The sequence below is a fragment of the Rattus norvegicus genome, chromosome 15 (genome assembly GCF_036323735.1).
Source record: "Rattus norvegicus strain BN/NHsdMcwi chromosome 15, GRCr8, whole genome shotgun sequence".
Lineage (NCBI taxonomy): Eukaryota > Metazoa > Chordata > Mammalia > Rodentia > Muridae > Rattus > Rattus norvegicus.
Window position 1 is genome coordinate 13,692,855 of NC_086033.1, and position 16,351 is coordinate 13,709,205.

At 42.5% G+C, this 16,351-nt stretch overlaps 3 protein-coding genes across 8 annotated transcripts in view; 1 reads left to right on the forward strand and 2 right to left on the reverse strand.

Annotated features, from left to right (window-relative positions):
- The window catches only part of Atxn7 (ataxin 7), a 145,453-nt gene extending 144,996 nt beyond the window's left edge, over nucleotides 1-457 (reverse strand). The window contains 1 exon segment of the mRNA NM_001427063.1: nucleotides 326-457. The gene's annotated coding sequence lies outside the window, so the exon portion shown is untranslated.
- Thoc7 (THO complex subunit 7) lies at nucleotides 1-14,838 on the forward strand. 5 transcript variants are annotated; one of them, XM_006251725.4, is made up of 9 exons: nucleotides 4,445-4,532; nucleotides 8,544-8,647; nucleotides 9,205-9,322; nucleotides 10,174-10,301; nucleotides 10,560-10,646; nucleotides 12,023-12,080; nucleotides 12,912-12,978; nucleotides 13,068-13,137; nucleotides 14,159-14,460. In XM_006251725.4, exons 1-9 carry the CDS (start codon nucleotides 4,504-4,506, stop codon nucleotides 14,224-14,226), a joined length of 729 nt encoding a protein of 242 aa, XP_006251787.2. In that variant the 5' UTR covers nucleotides 4,445-4,503; the 3' UTR covers nucleotides 14,227-14,460. The 5 variants fall into 5 exon arrangements, with proteins under 5 accessions (NP_001258223.1, NP_001258222.1, XP_006251786.3 ...); NM_001271294.1 differs by lacking the exons at nucleotides 4,445-4,532; nucleotides 8,544-8,647 and adding an exon at nucleotides 1-116 and having other exon boundaries at nucleotides 14,159-14,838; NM_001271293.1 differs by lacking the exons at nucleotides 4,445-4,532; nucleotides 8,544-8,647 and adding an exon at nucleotides 606-677 and having other exon boundaries at nucleotides 14,159-14,838.
- C15h3orf49 (similar to human chromosome 3 open reading frame 49) overlaps nucleotides 14,826-16,351 on the reverse strand; it is an 18,604-nt gene continuing 17,078 nt past the window's right edge. The window contains exons 4-5 of one of the 2 annotated variants that reach the window (XM_008770644.4): nucleotides 15,712-15,822; nucleotides 14,826-15,324 (exon numbers count right to left, since the gene is read on the reverse strand). In XM_008770644.4, the coding sequence (XP_008768866.1) occupies nucleotides 15,124-15,324; nucleotides 15,712-15,822 (312 nt within the window). In that variant the 3' untranslated portion in view covers nucleotides 14,826-15,123. Of the gene's footprint in view, nucleotides 15,325-15,707; nucleotides 15,823-16,351 lie in introns of those variants that run through there. The other variant, XR_005493856.2, reaches the window with a different exon arrangement.

Below are 16,351 nucleotides of genomic sequence, written 5' to 3' on the forward strand. Positions count from 1 at the left end.
AAGACAGTATGAAAATGAAGGCACCCCATCTGGATTCCAGCACCGGGGGAGAACTGGGTGAGGGTGAGAACCGCCGGGACCTAAGCCCCTAATCCTGAGTGAAGTCCTCAAGACAGGTAACCAAGTTCCTTTCCCCGCCAGAGCTCAAGAAGCTCCCGCCTCAAGAACCCGGGTTCGAGACCCACCGTGGCGCGCGTGGGCGCCACCTTGGTGGCAGTCGCCGCGCCCCCGTCCCACCGGAGCGCGCGGTCCCTGGCGGCCGGGGGCAGAGGTCACCTGGAGCGTCAGGCGCGAAGCCCCGGGAGCGCGCGCAGCCGAAGCTCACCTGGCGGCTGGCCGCGGCCTCCAGGGCGGCCTGTGGGCAGGGGCCGGGCGAGACGGCGGGGTCCGCGGGCCGAGCCGCCGCCGGCCGCCCGCCCGCCTCGCCCTTCACCCGCCGGCCGCTCCGCGCCCCCGGAGAGCGGCGAGCGCGGGCAGCGCGGGTCGGCGGCGGCGGCGGCGCGGCACGGCGCGGCGCGACTCAGGAGTCGGAGAGGGCGGCCGCGGGCGCCGCCGCCTCCTCCTCCATGACTGTTTACCCGGCTGCATTGTGGGAGTTTGACCTCCGCCGCCAACCGCCGCCTCAGCTCGCGCCGCCGCCGCCGCCGCCGCGCACGCCATGGGAGCCGTGACTGACGGTGAGGCCGCCGCGGGGTGCGGGGACGCGGGGCAGCGCCGGGATCCGGGCAGTCTGGGGTGGGGGCTTCAGGGGCGGTGCGCGGCGGGAAGCGGGGAGGGCCGCACGCCCGGCCCGAGCGATGCAGTGCGCCGAGGGGGCCGCCTGGGGGGCTTCCCCGGCCTTGCTGAGTCGGGCCCACCGGCAGCGCGGCGGGCCCCTGGGAGCCCTGGAGCTCGGAGGGCGGTGGAGTGAGGACACCGAGGTGGGGACAGCCTCTAAGAGAAATAGGGGTGTCTGGAGGGCCGGTCGGGAAGTGTATCTGGGCGGCTTACAAGGTAAGGCGCCAACATGGGATCAGGCCGGCGGCTTGGACCGCGGCAACAAAAGGAGGGCATGTTGGGGAGAGAAGTTGTTAGCCAGAGTGAATTGGGAGTGATGGCTTGTGGACAATTGATGTCTGTGGACCGAGGACAGAAATAAGGGCACGTTTGGGGGGAGAATGGGCTGATACGATAGGCTAATGGAGCAAGAAGTTAGAAGGTACCGGCTTTGGTAGAAAGGTTCCGGTGGCTTGCCGCTATTTGATGGGCTGACCGGTAGCTATGGATACCAGTGGAGAAACTGAGGACGTCCAGAAAGCGGGAGGAACAAGATAGGGCCGAGGAAATGCCTGTGTGGGGGATAAATAAAGGCTTGGTGGGGGAAATTTTAAACCTTTTTTTTTTTAATTCTAGTTTCATTTGTTTACTTAACATGTTTGAAACCTAGAACCAACAGGCAAAGGTGTTTCTTCTTATAGGTCTGTGTGTGGCTGTAAACATTAAAACTCGGGAGGGTAGGTGAAGGGAAATTTACTGGGTTTACTGTGCTTGTGTGTGTCAGAGCTGTCTCTGTCTCCCTCCCTCACCTTTCTCCAGGCAGGCCACCCCACAAGCGTGGTAGTCCGAGGACAGTTGCTGAAGTCACTTCTTTTCTGCCACCAAATGGGTCCTGGGAATTGAACCGTTGTTGATATTTCTACTGGTGACTAGAAAACTTGAAAAAACTTGCTTTTCCCCCTTCCTTTGAAGGGTAAATAGGTGTTTTAAAACTGAAATTACAAATGGCCAACCACTTATACAAGTCCCAAAATGACAAAAGAAATTAAAGCTGGCATGTACTAGAACTTAGAAAAAGTTTACACCATGAAAGTTTTAAGGTCAGGGAAAGCCAGTGAAAGGGTTTTTTGGTTGGTTTAGTTTGGTTCGGTTTGGAGACAAGGTCTATGTAGCTCTGGCTGGCCCGGAACCCACAGAGATTCCCCTTGCTCTGCCCCCTGAGTGCTGGGCTTAAAGGAACGTATCACAGCATCTGGTCATTGAACGTTTTAAATGTTAGTGTGATGTGATCAGATTTGTTTTTATGTAATTAATTGATGTCTTTATTTCCAATGCTGACAGCACTGGTCCTGTTCATTAGAAAACTTTGTATATCCTCATCCTGATCTACATCCTCAGTTCCAGATGTACATTTAAGACTCACACACCCATTCTACTCTGGAGAATATTGAGGAAATGGGAAGGGGGTTGCAGAAATCACTCTCCTTTCACTAACATCTCTATGACACTTGCAGCATTCGTTCTGGTTATCCCCATTTTATAAATGAATCTGTTACCCAAAGGAAATAGCATCAACACCACTGAGTGCAGAAGAGTATCTAACCCTGTAGGACTGAAGAAGGTACAGGGAGCTGTGAACTGGTGTGTAGGTGCTGGGAATTGAGCATGGTACCTTTGGAGAACAGCCAGATGCTCCTCGCTCTTAGCTGCTGAGGCTGATTTCAGCTAGTGTGGTCTGAGCTCAGCCCCTGCTGCAGTGGGTTAGTGGGAGGAGATAATGGGGTCATTGGTCAGTATGACAATACTTCAACTAAGGGAATTCACTAAGTGAACAGAGCTCACGAGAATGTCAGGACTGCTCAGATGTGGGAGGTCAGAGAATGTATTATGTTTATGACTTGGATGATTTTGTGCTTTGCTCCAAAGGAGAAAGGGATTTTTTCAGGTGAGAAGAGAACTTCAGCCCCCTAATCTTTGGAGGCCACAGGAGTCCCCACTTTACATTTACAAGCTTCTCACCTTTGTGGAGGTTACCTAGCTTCTTTAAGACTCAGTTTTGTTCTCTGTAGATGAAGAAACTAATAAAATCTACCTCGAGTGCTGTTTAGAAAATGAAACAGTAAAAGTTATAAAGAACTTTGTACTGAATCAAATACATACTAAAGTTCAGTAAACACAGAAGTTGTTTTACTAACCTTTTTCCACTCCACCACCTCTGTGGAGGAGTGTGTCTTCATTGACTGCCCCTTCCTCTGCTTTGGGGGAAGAAAATTGAACTGCAGCAAGTTTTAAGTAAGCCATCAACAAATGTGAGGTGCTAGGTACAGAAGATTAGAGGGATGCTAGAGCATAGATATCAGTGTGTGTGTCACTGTGCGTATATACTCGTTACTGGGATTGAACCAGGAGCTCTTTGCATGCTACACACGTATCTACCACTGAGCTAAGTTATATCCCCAGCACTGTCATTCACAGGTGAGAAAATGGAAGGGAGTCCTGGGCAGTTAGTGACTTAGTCAGACAGCTTGTCTCTGGCAAAGCCATTCCTGGATTTTGGCCAACTGAAAACCAGTTAAGATAATTTAAACTATTGAAACAGCTTATATGTTTATGTTGTAGGTGATGATTTAAAGGGTGTTAAACTGTTTTTGAACCCTTTTTGTAGTACAAAGAACATTAGGTAGTTAATGATATCTAAGGTAACATATGGGAAGAAACAGGTAAGATGTGGCTCTACACTGCACTTAGAGCTTTTGGCTATGACAGACAGCTCCCATAGACATACACTCACTAAAACTTAAAATGACTTTAATATGCTAGAAACAATATGACAGAATAATGAAACTATCTGATGTAACTGTATACATTTTCCAGTAAAGGCAAAGATGGCATAGACCGGTCATCTGTAAATGGAAGATAATAGTGCAGACTGTATAGGAGTATTTATCAAGGATATACTCATGTAAAGCACTCAAGTAGGATAACTCATGTCAAGCCCTTTGAAACTGAATGACTCGTTAATTCACTAGCTGTGCCAGTACACTCCTCAGTGAGAGGAGACAAATAGGAACAACCGTGTACAAGTGTTGCTGCTTCATGGAATTCAAGTGACCACTGTGGAGCACTTTGGTTTACCAGGGCATCCTCCAGTTGGCTTGCTCCGTTGCCTGTGAACTGATTCAACATTAAATAATTGCTTTCTAGAGGAGATAGTTTCTCAAAACAAAGCTTTATCCTTAAATTATACAATTACCTGATCCTCCTGCTCCAGCTTCCTAAATACTGGGATTGTAGACATGGCTAGCTTGAGATGTTTAACTTAAGTGCGGTTTACTATCAACAGTCTGTTTAATTGGACGTGAGTATCTTCGGTGAGAGCACTTTAACATAGAAGCGTCTGAGTGTCGTGTTTACTCACTGTATCCACCTGTTATGTATATTCTTAAGACCGTTGACCCTGAAACTCATCCTCATGACTTTAAACTTCATGAGGAGTGGGGGCAGGAAGGAGGAAGGTAAAAAAAGAGCTCTGTGATTCATCTTAATAACTCATGAGTGGTGCTAATGGAGTGATAAATCTAATAGGAATTTATATAAACATCATTTTTGCATGATCATAGTTTCTCCTCAACTTAATATCAACAAAATTGTTTCTAAGCCTCTTCTGCTTATTTGTTTTTATAGAATGGCCCCAAGGTCTGATGGGATTAGTACAGGCAATCAGATTACTTACAGAAGGCTTCATTCATGGTAACCTTTGAAGTCAAGTGTTTTAGGTATGTTCAAGTACAGACCTAAAATATGAGGTGTTGCTAAAAAAAAATGTTCATGCCTTTTATGTTAGGAACTATAAAAAGAATAGAAGTTATTCACACACCAGGAATGTACCTTTCTATGTGTTGTTAGAGTAGATGCTAAAAGGTATATGCTGTGGCAGTAACTCTTGTCTGTGCTCCAGACAGTGACTGGCCATACAATGTTTAAGAAAGAATTACTGTCAGTTTGAGATAAGCAATCTCTATTGTGCAAAATTTTGAATGCATCATATGTATCTGCATAGATACGTAGCTGTATGTATATATAAATATCTTAATTTATTAATAACATTTTTAAGGTGTTGCAAGTTGTGGGTTAATATTTAACATTTTTTTAAAAAAAGGATAAATGGACTGGAGAGATGGCTCAGCGGTTAAGAGCACCATCTGCTCTTCCAAAGGTCCTGAGTTCAATTCCCAGCAACCACATGGTGGCTCACAACCATCTGTAATGAGATCTGATGCCCTCTTCTTGTGTGTCTGAAGACAGCTACAGTGTACTCATATACATTAAATAAGTAAATAAATCTTTTCTTTTTAAAAAAAGGATAGTATGTTTGAGGGTTTCCTAAGGATAGACATTGTTACTTTCACTTTTTTAAAGATTTGTTTATTTCATGTGTCTATGAGTGCACTATAGCTGAATGCTCTTAACCCCACTTTATTTTCGAGATGCTTTCCACCGTTCCTACAGACAGCTCTGTACCCTTACTTCACAGAAGCTAGGTGTGGACCTCAGGTACTCACACCGAGCAGACTTTGGGAGCACAGCCTAAACTGTTGTTTCCAGGTTCTGTTCTGGCCCAGCGCTGTGAAGAACAGTCTGCTTAGATCATAAGCCTCCCCTGTGCAGACTACTTTTACCACATCCCCTCTCGTGCCGCCTGCTCCTTCCCATCCCACGTCCTAACCTGCCTTTCAGCACCTGTGACTCCCCTCTTAGGTTAGACCATGTGGCTCCTAGCTGCGTGTGGCTTGGCAGCCTCCTCACAAGCTGCCTTGCTAATGAGCTTTTTCCAGTTGCAGTTGATTTTTTTTTTCTTTTTTCTATTTTTCGGAGCTGGGGACCGAACCCAGGGCCTTGCGTTTGCTAGGCAAGCGCTCTACCATTGAGCTAAATCCCCAGCCTGCAGTTGATTTTTTGTATATCGTTTTCCGTGTTCCTACTAGAAAGTCCAGCTGCCCACTGACAGATACCATCTTCGCAGACGCATAAGTCAGCGTTTGTGGGGTTGGGGATTTAGCTCAGTGGTAGAGCACTTGCCTAGCAAGCGCAAGGCCCTGGGCTCGGTCCCCAGCTCCGAAAAAAAAGAATTAAAAAAAGAAAACAAAAAGTCAGCGTTTGTGATGTTGGAGTGTGCGTTGTCTTCTCTCATCCAGTTTTCTGAGGTTCTAGTCTGCCTGTTCCCCAACTCTGCTGGAGTGCACAGCTTTGTCCCTGCTGGTATGGCCTGAAATGGGAAGACTTCAGCATTCTTTCCTTGTTACACAGAACAGCTAGCAGATTTTGAGTCTGCTGGTACTCTAACCAGCCTATCCATTCCTCCATCGTCCACTTATATTGGCCCTTTCTTGATAACCCCTTCTATTTATTCATTATTATTCTATATCATTACAGTGTAGCGAAGCAAATGCAAGCATATGTAAATAAACTTCCCCCTTTTATTTCAGTGATGCCATATTCTACATTTCTTTGTCTTCTAAATTTATCTCTGTATCAAAAGCTTTCCTCATCTTTGTTTCCAGCGTGATAGTACTCCATCATGTGCCTATACCATATTTAACTTGTTCACCCACTTTTAGACTGTTGGAGTATTTTCATTTATTATTATAGTGTTATGGTATATAAATCATATCATATTGCTTAACTATAGCTGATACTCCTGAGTGAAGCCTACGTTAGGATCTCATAAAAAAGCCAGTCAAATCCTACTTCCTCTGAGGTATATGCTCTTCTAACTACTGCAGACACTTCAGTGTGCTCAATGGGTACTATTGTACAAGTTGCTCACACCTTTTGTACAAGTAATTGTTGCTATGATAATGAAAATAAGTGCTAGTCTTTGTTAGTGTTTGGCCTCTGGGGGCATCAAACCCAATTATAAAATACTGAAGTCAGTCTGGGTGTGGTGGCTCATGCCTTCAATCCCAGCACTCCAGAGGCAAAAACTGAATGGTGTCTGTGAGTTCAAAGCCAGGCTGGTCTACATAATGAGTTCCAAGAGAGCCTGAACTACATGGAGAAACCCTGTCTCAAAAAAAAAAAAAAAAAAAAAAAAAGGGGGAGAGAGAGAGAGAGAATCAGAAGAACTGCTATGAGTTCCAGGCTAGTCTGAGCTGAGCTACAAAAGTAGGTTAAGTTGGTTGGGGCAGTTGATTTGGTTATTTGGTTTGTGGACATTTTGCAAAAGCCTTACAAATAGGAGTAAAATAGGAGTACTACATTCACATGTAAAGATGCACAGAACTTAACATGTACAGCTGTCATGATCATAAAGCGAAGTTTAAAGATTTTTAGTCGCACATTGGTGTGGTGGTATTTAGTCCCTTGCTGTTTCCTACTGCATTTATGTTTGACATCCCACATGGGCTGTAAACTCTCAGACTTGGGTGCTGAGAGCCGAACTTGGGTCCTCAGGAAGAGCAGAATGCATTCTTAACCACTGAGCTATTTCCCGCCCCAAGGTGTGCCTTTCCTTGACAGACTAAAGCAGACAAATGAATTTGAAGCCAGCAAGATTCGGGGCACACTATGCCCTGAAGACAAAATTACATACCAAGACCTTGTCCCAAAATGTGTGTGTGACAGAGAATGTGTAAGTGGATGTGTGTATGTACTCATGTTCAAAAATTCTGCTTTTTAATCTCTTTAAGGACTGTCTTATTTACCTTGGTCTCTTCAAGTTGTTTGGTAATTAAAGCTCGAAAACATTAGTATTTTTTTAAACACATTTAAACGTTAAACGAACAGATGAATCTGTAGTTTGAACAGGTTTTCAAAGAAACCTATTCTAAAGGTGTCTGTCTAAGGGCGCCCTATACTGGTCTGACTCCGCTGCACTTGTGCTTCTGCCATTACGCCTGCTGGAGCTGTTGTCAGAGACGTTGCTCTTGATTCACGCAGGCTCTCCAGGAATTATCCTCCTTTACATTTGTACTCAAAACATAGTGAATTCAGTTAAAAGAAAATGAAAGCCCAGAAAACAAACAAAAATGATAAAATGGTATCTAAGAAAACCATTTTCATCTCTATCTGTAATCTGTTTATCAGAAACAATCATTAATATTGTTCATTACCCATAAATGCCTCCAGATTTATTTTCTGAATATATATATATATGTATATATATATGTGTGTGTGTGTATATATATAATATATATATATATTATATATATGCATTTTGTTTTACACACTGGACAACATCCTCTGCTTCTCAGAAGTTACTTTATCTGAAGAGGTAGTTTCGTTGTTATCCTAACATTATTTGAGTGCATCACAATTTAAGAAGCCTCAATGTTCAGCTTTGCAGTATAAATATCTACTGTAGACAGCACTGCTAAAAGCCTCTCTCTACGTCTGTTTGCATGGAGGCGCACACCTGTAATTCCAGCCTCTGCTACAGAGATTCAGAATAAGCTCCTCAGTATCTCAAAACTCAAAATACTTTTTCTGGGGGCCAGGCAAAGGTGTATCCATTTCAAGCATGATTAACTGTATCCACGTCTCTACATGTGTAACTGTGTGTCAGTAGAGTGTCTGAACATCATGGCAACAGTTATATTACTGAGTTATGATGTGGTAGAAGGATGATTTCTTCCCCGTTTCCATTTGTTTTTATGACTATGGCCCAGCATGATTTGGTCCTGGTAAGAGCACTAGCTCAGGACTGCCACACAGGCTGCTTGGACACCATTTGTTTGTTCTCGCCATCATCTCCCACTGCATTTCTATTTTCTCTTTGCATTGGGCAGAAATGGAGACACTGAAGTCAGGGTAATGGCTCATACCTGTCATCCTGTTGTGTGGAGGCAGAGGCTGCACAGTGAACTCCAGCCTGCACTGTCCCTCAGGAAGGGTGAGATAGTGTTGCTTTAGCGCCTACAACTAAATTGTTACTTCATGGATCTTTTCATCTCTCTGACCTGTTTACTCTTTTTCTGACATGATACTACATGCAAGGAAACTTTGTCAGTGCCTCTCACTTACTACAGTCCTGGCTTCCTTTAGTTTGAACAGCTTTTTTTTTTTTTTTCAAAAGTAGTTCTCTTACCAATTACTGACTTAGCCTTTCTGTTGTACTTGAAAATTTCCTCTCAACGACCCATAGAATGCCGATTATAAGGGTAGAGTTTCACCAAAGACCTCAGCCCCTAGGACGGGGCAGATGTACCATAGCCAACCGCTTTTCTTTAAAGAGGAAAAACAAACAGAAGATTTTTAATTGTGCTAAGATGCACATAAAGCTTACCATTTTGGCCTTCTTGCTTCTAAGTGACACCTCAGCTGGTGGCATTAAATGTATTTATAGTTCAGCAATTTTCATTGAACAAGTGAGTAGTTATATACTGTTGTCTTGAGATTTGTCCAGAACCAAATGTTTGTGTTAATTCCCGTTCATCCTTTTTGTTCCAGACGAAGTCATCCGGAAGCGTCTTCTGATAGATGGAGACGGTGCTGGAGATGATCGGAGAATTAATCTCCTAGTGAAAAGCTTCATTAAATGGTGTAACTCTGGATCCCAAGAGGAAGGGTACTTCATTCCACTGTGTTTCTATACCAACATCTTGCTGGAATTTTACTAAGGCCATGTTAAATAGTTCTATTCATCTTATCTGTCCAGGGTAGCCACTTCTTTTCCTTTTTTTTTTTTTAGATTTATTCATTTATTATATGTAAGTACACTGTAGCTGTCTTCAGACACACCAGAAGAGGGCATCAGATCCCATTACAGATGGTTGTGAGCCACCATGTGGTTGCTGGGATTTGAACTCAGGACCTCTGGAAGAGCAGTCAGTGCTCTTAACCACTGAGCCATCTCTCCAGCCCCCAGTAGCCACTTCTTAACTGATCAGAAGTTTGTTTGCTTTTTTATTTTTTGGTTTTTTTTCGGTCCTTCTCTTTGGAGGTCTCCTTTATGTTTGTATAATACGCAGAAAGGACATTAGTAAAGGAAGAAGTAAAGATCAAACTCAGCTGTAATAATTTGATTACTTTTAGCAAATCAGTATTTGCTAAGTATCTCTAAATGTTTTTTCTTTGCTAATAAGTAAATATATAAGTTGCTGTAAAATAATAATCACATGCTAATTTATGAAATTTTGCTGGATTTACTTTCTGCTTAAGTATGAAAGTTGTGAGAACAAAATTCTGATGAAACTCTATTGTTAGGGATGATTTAAGATGCAGACACATAATTTTGATAAGATGAGGACAGTAGTCTCATTCTGCCTTTGTAACCAGAATAACTTATAAATTCACGTACACCATGTCTAGCAAAGAAAATGGTAAGGGTGGATATTCTAAGCTATTTCAGTTAAATAATTCGGTCAGAACTTTGTTTAGTTTACGATTTCTTTTTCTTCTCTTTCTCTCTCTCGTTAGATACAGCCAGTACCAGCGGATGCTGAGCACGCTGTCTCAGTGTGAGTTCTCAATGGGCAAAACGCTGCTGGTGTATGATATGAACCTCAGAGAAATGGAAAACTATGAAAAAATATACAAAGAAATAGGTAAACATAGTGCTTCTTTCTAGAATTGTATTTTTGCAGTTTAAAGGAAAAGCTGATAGCAGTATGTAGATTGTAGTAAGATACTGTCAGTAATTACAGTGGTAAAGAATCTACCATCTACAGCCACAGTGTCATGTAGTAAGACAGCACTTTGTGTTGTAGATATTTTTAGAATGTCATCGTCTGTTGTGTTGTCAGTGGAATGTCTACTTAAAAGCAGACATTATACGTCTTATTATAACTACCGTTTTTTAATAGAATGCAGTATTGCTGGAGCACATGAAAAAATTGCTGAGTGTAAAAAGCAGATTCTTCAGGCAAAACGAATACGAAAAAATCGACAAGGTAAGGATTTGAAGGACTTGGGTTGCAGATATTTTATTCCTAACTTCAGGTTCCATGAAATTTTTAATATTGAAAGGCAAAATCTGCACCGTGAATCAGTTTACAAAAAAATAATTAACAATTACACTTATTCTTAACACTGTTACTTAAAATAGAGAACACAAGATATGCTGAAAAATATTTTGCTGAGTTTTATTATTTATCCAAGAAATCTTCAGTATTTTTTACTATCTTCAGATCCTTTTCCCTAAGCAGTAGTACAGTTAGTCTGCAAATGTGAACTCTATGACAGACTGAGGTATTTATTTGCTAGTTTAATAAAGCTACTTTCAAGAAAAAGGAAAAGAATTTTAACCCTTCATTATTCATAAAGCAAACAAGCGTTATCCACATAATTCCCTAATAGCAAAGTTAAAGTCAAGGTCAGCCAGGTGGCCCAGTGGGTGGAGCCCTTGCCACCAAGCCTGCCGCCCACCAGCCTAGGACCTACATGGTAGGAGAGGAGTGAGTCCCTTGTGCCATCGCCCTCCCACACCCATAGGTATTCAAAAATAAAATAAGTGTAAACACTTTAAACACAGAAGTAACGTTTAGTCTTATTCTAATCTCTTAGGTTATCCTTCACTTGGTGTCCTATCTGGCTATCTGAAAGAACTTTAGTTTTATATGTGTGTCTGTATACAGCTGAGTGTAGGTGCCCACGGAGGCCATAATTGGCCCTGTTATCCCTGGAGTTAAGGCAACTGTAAACTACATGAGTGCTGGAGACTGAATTGGGGTTCTGTGAAACATTAGTATATGCTCTTAAGTGCTGAGCCATTTCTCTAGCCCTGGAAATTATTTTTAATACTAGGCTCTTCCCATTACATAAATTGGAAAAGGTAAGATAAAAGCAATGTTTAAAGTGTTGGCAGTGCTCTCATAATTCTTGGCCTTTTCTTGGTTTTTTTTTTTTTTTTTTGTTTGTTTGTTTTGTTTTGGTTTGGTTCTTTTTTTTTTTTTTTTTTTTTCCGGAGCTGGGGACCGAACCCAGGGCCTTGTGCTTCCTAGGTAAGCGCTCTACCACTGAGCTAAATCCCCAGCCCCTTTGGTTTGGTTTGGTTTTGGTCTTATTCAAGACGGATTTCTCTGTGTAATAGCCCCAGCTGTCCTGGAACTTGCTATTTATACCAGGCTAGCCTGGAGTAAAAAGGGATCTACTGGCCTTGGTTTCTGCCTCTGCCTCCCAAGTGCAGGGATCAAAGATATGTACTACCACATTATTGTCATTTCTTTAAGAAAGTGAATAAGAGTTATTTTCATTTACACATTTCTTTTTGATAATCCAGATTCAAAAAAAAATGCCTTAATTTGGCAAATATTTTCTTGTCTTTCAGAATATGACGCTTTGGCCAAAGTTATCCAGCATCATCCGGACAGGCATGAGACACTGAAGTGAGTATAGAGCTTATAGGGAGCTGGCTGTTATACAAAATGGTGAAGAGCTATGCCTCACACTAACTACCTGCTCAGATAAACAGAGTATACCCAAAGGAAAGGTCATTGTTTAGTATCACAGGGTCTTACACTGCCTGATGAAAGCCCTTGCTATCTCCAGGGTCACTACCTATTGGTTCAGAATAGATGTGTAGTATGTCCCCAAAGGAAATGGAGATGTACGCTTTAATCTATTAACAGAATACTGAATACCAATAAAGACTATGCTACACACTAAAACAGCTGAAAAACATGCAAACAGTAAAAAAAAAAAGAACTTTAAACCATTTCTGAAACATTTATGAAAGTTAAAAATTCCCTCTCAAATATTCTATACTAATACTGTATATTATTCAGAGATACAAATAGGTGTATCTAAAAGAAATTATGTAATTATATTTTTGTTATTATAAAATTTGCATCTATAGTACAATTTAGGAGCTAAGAAATCATCCAGTTACAAAATCTTGCCACAGGGTTATTGGATTCCTTTTTTATGGATGTTATGCATGCATATCTATGTACCACTTGCACACCGGGTGCCTGTAGCAGCTAGAAGAGGGCATCAGATCTCTGTGACTAGAATTACAGACACGGTCGTGAGCCACTGTTTGTGAACTAGGAATAGAACCTGGGTCTTCTGAAACAGGAGCAAGTGCTCTTAACTGCCCAGCCATCTCTCAAAACCCTTTTTATTTTCAGATTATTATTTAGTGGCCCAAATACTATATAAGTTTTCCCCCAAAGTAGCGAAATATAACATTGTTTTGTTTTATTTTGTTCCCTCAGGGAGCTAGAGGCTCTGGGCAAAGAATTAGAGCATCTCTCGCATATTAAAGAAAGTGTTGAAGATAAGGTATTTGAATATATATGTTAGCCTCTACGTGTGTGTATGTGTGTGTGTTTAGAGATAAACTTATATAAGTTGTTTTCTTCTTAACACAGCTGGAATTGAGACGGAAACAATTTCACGTTCTTCTTAGTACCATCCATGAACTTCAACAGACATTGGAGAGTAAGTAAAACCATTCAAAATTGCAGCTTCAGAAGACTTTAAATGACTGGGGAGTGCTTTGGTGAGAGAGTCTGCCTCCAGAATCCAGTGCTATATCTGGATGGCATTAGAAAACACTCTCTGTTCAACTTTCTGTATACAAACAGAAGAGCAGTGATTCTGTGGTAATCTGTGCTTTGCATGCATGTCTACTAATAAGAAAACTTCAAGAGTGATGGGGAGTGTTTCCTGACTAATGATTCAGGACACGTGCAAACTACTGTAAGTTGTTGGTATATTAGGCTGCCTACATGCTCAGCAAATGGGGGGCCCACCGAGAAATTGAAGACTTGATCTTTCTTGTGACTGTAACCAAGTAGAACTTCCTGTGTTTTCTGATCGTTTTTGTTTTTTTTTAATTAAGGCTACGACTTAGATTTTAGTTCTTTAGTGTTTAATGAAATCTATCACACAAATTATATATTCTTAGTAATATGTAAAAATAACCAAATGTATAACATTTGTGTGTGTGCACATGTGTGTACGGGGCTGCACACATAACCATGTTGTGCATGTGGAGGCTACTTGTTGTGCCACTAGAAGTCAGTTCTCTTCTTCCACCATGTGGTTCCCAGGATCGAGCTTAAGTCATTAGGCCGAGCATGATGTGCCCTTGCCCTGACCTGTTTTTAAAACCAAAGGAGGCTAGAGAGGTGGCTCAGCCGCTAAGAGCACTGACTTCCAGAGGTCCTGAGTTCCATTCCTAGCAACCACATGGTGGCTCACAACCATCTGCAATGGGCTGCTCTCTTCTGAAGTGTCTAAAGACACCTACAGTGTACTCACATATAAATAAAATAAATACATGTTTTAAAATTAAAAAAAAAAAACAAACAATGATGTGGGCTGTTTGCAGCCATAACTTGTTATTTTGCTGCCTTGATGAAAATGTATTTGCCAATGCAAAATAAAACTTTTCATGCATTACCAGGCACAAAATGTAGGTGACATGAAGTAAGGTTTTGTGTCTTCCTAACTACAGATGACGACAAGCTGTCAGAGGTGGAAGAAGCTCAAGAAAGCGCCATGGAGGCAGACCCTAAGCCATAGATGGTGACGTCGCTGTCCGTCCGCCCGCAAGGACAGGCAATAGCTGCATGGGCTTCCTGGGTTCGATTTCAACTTCGGCAGTGAAATACTTTGCTTTCAAATATTAATTCATGCCTCATTTGTATTTCTTCACACAAGGAAATGTATCCATGTATATGTATTTTTAAATGCATTTTTATCCTTAAACCTAGAATTCAGCATCGGAAAATATTTAATAAAATATCTCCAGCAGGATCTTTGTGCTCATTCAAAACTCTAGGTAGCTTGCCTTTGCAAATTAGAAAATGAGTCGATTTCTAGAAGGTATTAGTAGCTCCTTAGAAAACGTGGTCTAAGAATAGGCTTTAGAGGGGCTATGATCAGTACTTAATGGTGTGTGTGTTTATTGTAGGGGAGTTTCCACACTGTTAAGAATAGCTGTTGTTAGGGGCTGGAGAGATGGCTCAGCGGTTAAGAGCGCTGACTGCTCTTCCAGAGATCCTGAGTTCATCCCAGCAACCACATGGTGGCTCACAACCATCTGTGATGGGATCCAATGCCCTCTTCTGGTGTGTCTGAAGACAGCTACAGTGTACTCATATATACATTAAATCAGTAAGTCTTTTAAAAAAATTGTATTGTTGTATGAGATCAGTTCATCTGCATTGCTTTTCTGCATTTCTCTCTGTTAGTATTTAAGGAACATGGTTGGTAAATGCTTCTCTTCTGTGTTTTGTTCTTGGGGAATCTTTTTTAAAATACCTACTTTGGGGCATGCGTGCAGAGTGCATGTGTTTACGTGTGAGGGACTGCACCTGCTGTAGCATGGGGTTAGATTCAGATGACTCCGGCTGCTGCTGGTCCACCCTGTGTGTCTGAGGCAGGGTCCTCTTTGTGGCTGGGCTGTGTACTAGGAACTCAGCAGCAGCAGCAGCAGGTGCAGGGAAAGCATGCGCTTCGCAGCTTATACTTCCTCGTGGTTCTCTTGGAAAGCCTTTGGAACTGCTTGGAAGACTGAAGGATCTCAGCTCCTAGAGACTCACACTGCTTAAGCTCAGCGTGTCTTTGTTCCAAAAGCTTCATGGATTTGTCAGTCACTGTTTCTATGAGGTCGTCCACCTGTAATAGACAGATATAAAGAAATGAAGCTGCTAAAAGCAAAGACTTGCTTGTTTTTCCTCAGAGTGCCAATGGAGTGTTCCATTTCAGCTCATAGCAAACAGAGCTTGAAAACAGATTTACTACACAGGGGTTAAGACGACCTCATTTCTGCTCAAGCCTGTGTGAGCCTCATTTTAATGGAATTCCTTTAATATTTATTATGCACTCTTGTCCTCCTAGGTCTCCTTAGCAGTCCCTTACCCTCTCTCAAAGCCCCCCACTGACAGTATTTTCTAATGATAATTGTTAATTAGGCCCCTCTCTGATGTCTTGCAGGGCAAGATGTTTAGTTAAGCCTGGTGTCTGGTGCTTCTGAGACAGAAAAGGCAAGGTTTTGCCCGCTACCTGCATTTGCAGCTCGCCTACAGTCAGCTCTGATTTCCGGAGGATGGCTTGCATGCTCTGCTTCTTCTTTAGTGCTGGGAAGTGTGGTCTCTTTTTTGATGAGTATGGTGCCTGTTGTTAAAATGCAAAGCAAGCCATGAAGATATATGTGTCAGTTCAGCACCAGCAGCCCATAGCCCCCCCCCCCCCGACATTCTCTAAGTCGTTGTTTGCCAAGTAACAGTTGAAATTCATATTCATATTCTCTGCACCCCTGCATTTCCTTTGTGCCCAGAGCTCTGTTTAAAGAGTTGTATAGGGTGCAGAGAAATGAGATTATTTGGCTCCAAAAAGATAGACAGTGTCAGGGACCATTACCACAGAAAACAGATTATGCTGGGCGCAGTTCTTCCCTTGCTCTTGTGTCTCTGGGTTTTCTTATTTCCATGGCAACCCATAAAGAAGCCTTGCCTAGCTTCTTCTTGGCCATGTCTGGCATTCTTCCCTTGTCCTTGGCTTACTGATTACAAGTACCTGTCCTAATAGCATCGCTGTGAGAACTCAGTCCTGGGTGCTGAGCCCCGCTGGCTTCCCTCTCCATTCCCCCTGTGCTTGATCAGCTGTGCAGAGTGGTTCCACGGGTCACGTTTAGGCTCAGCCA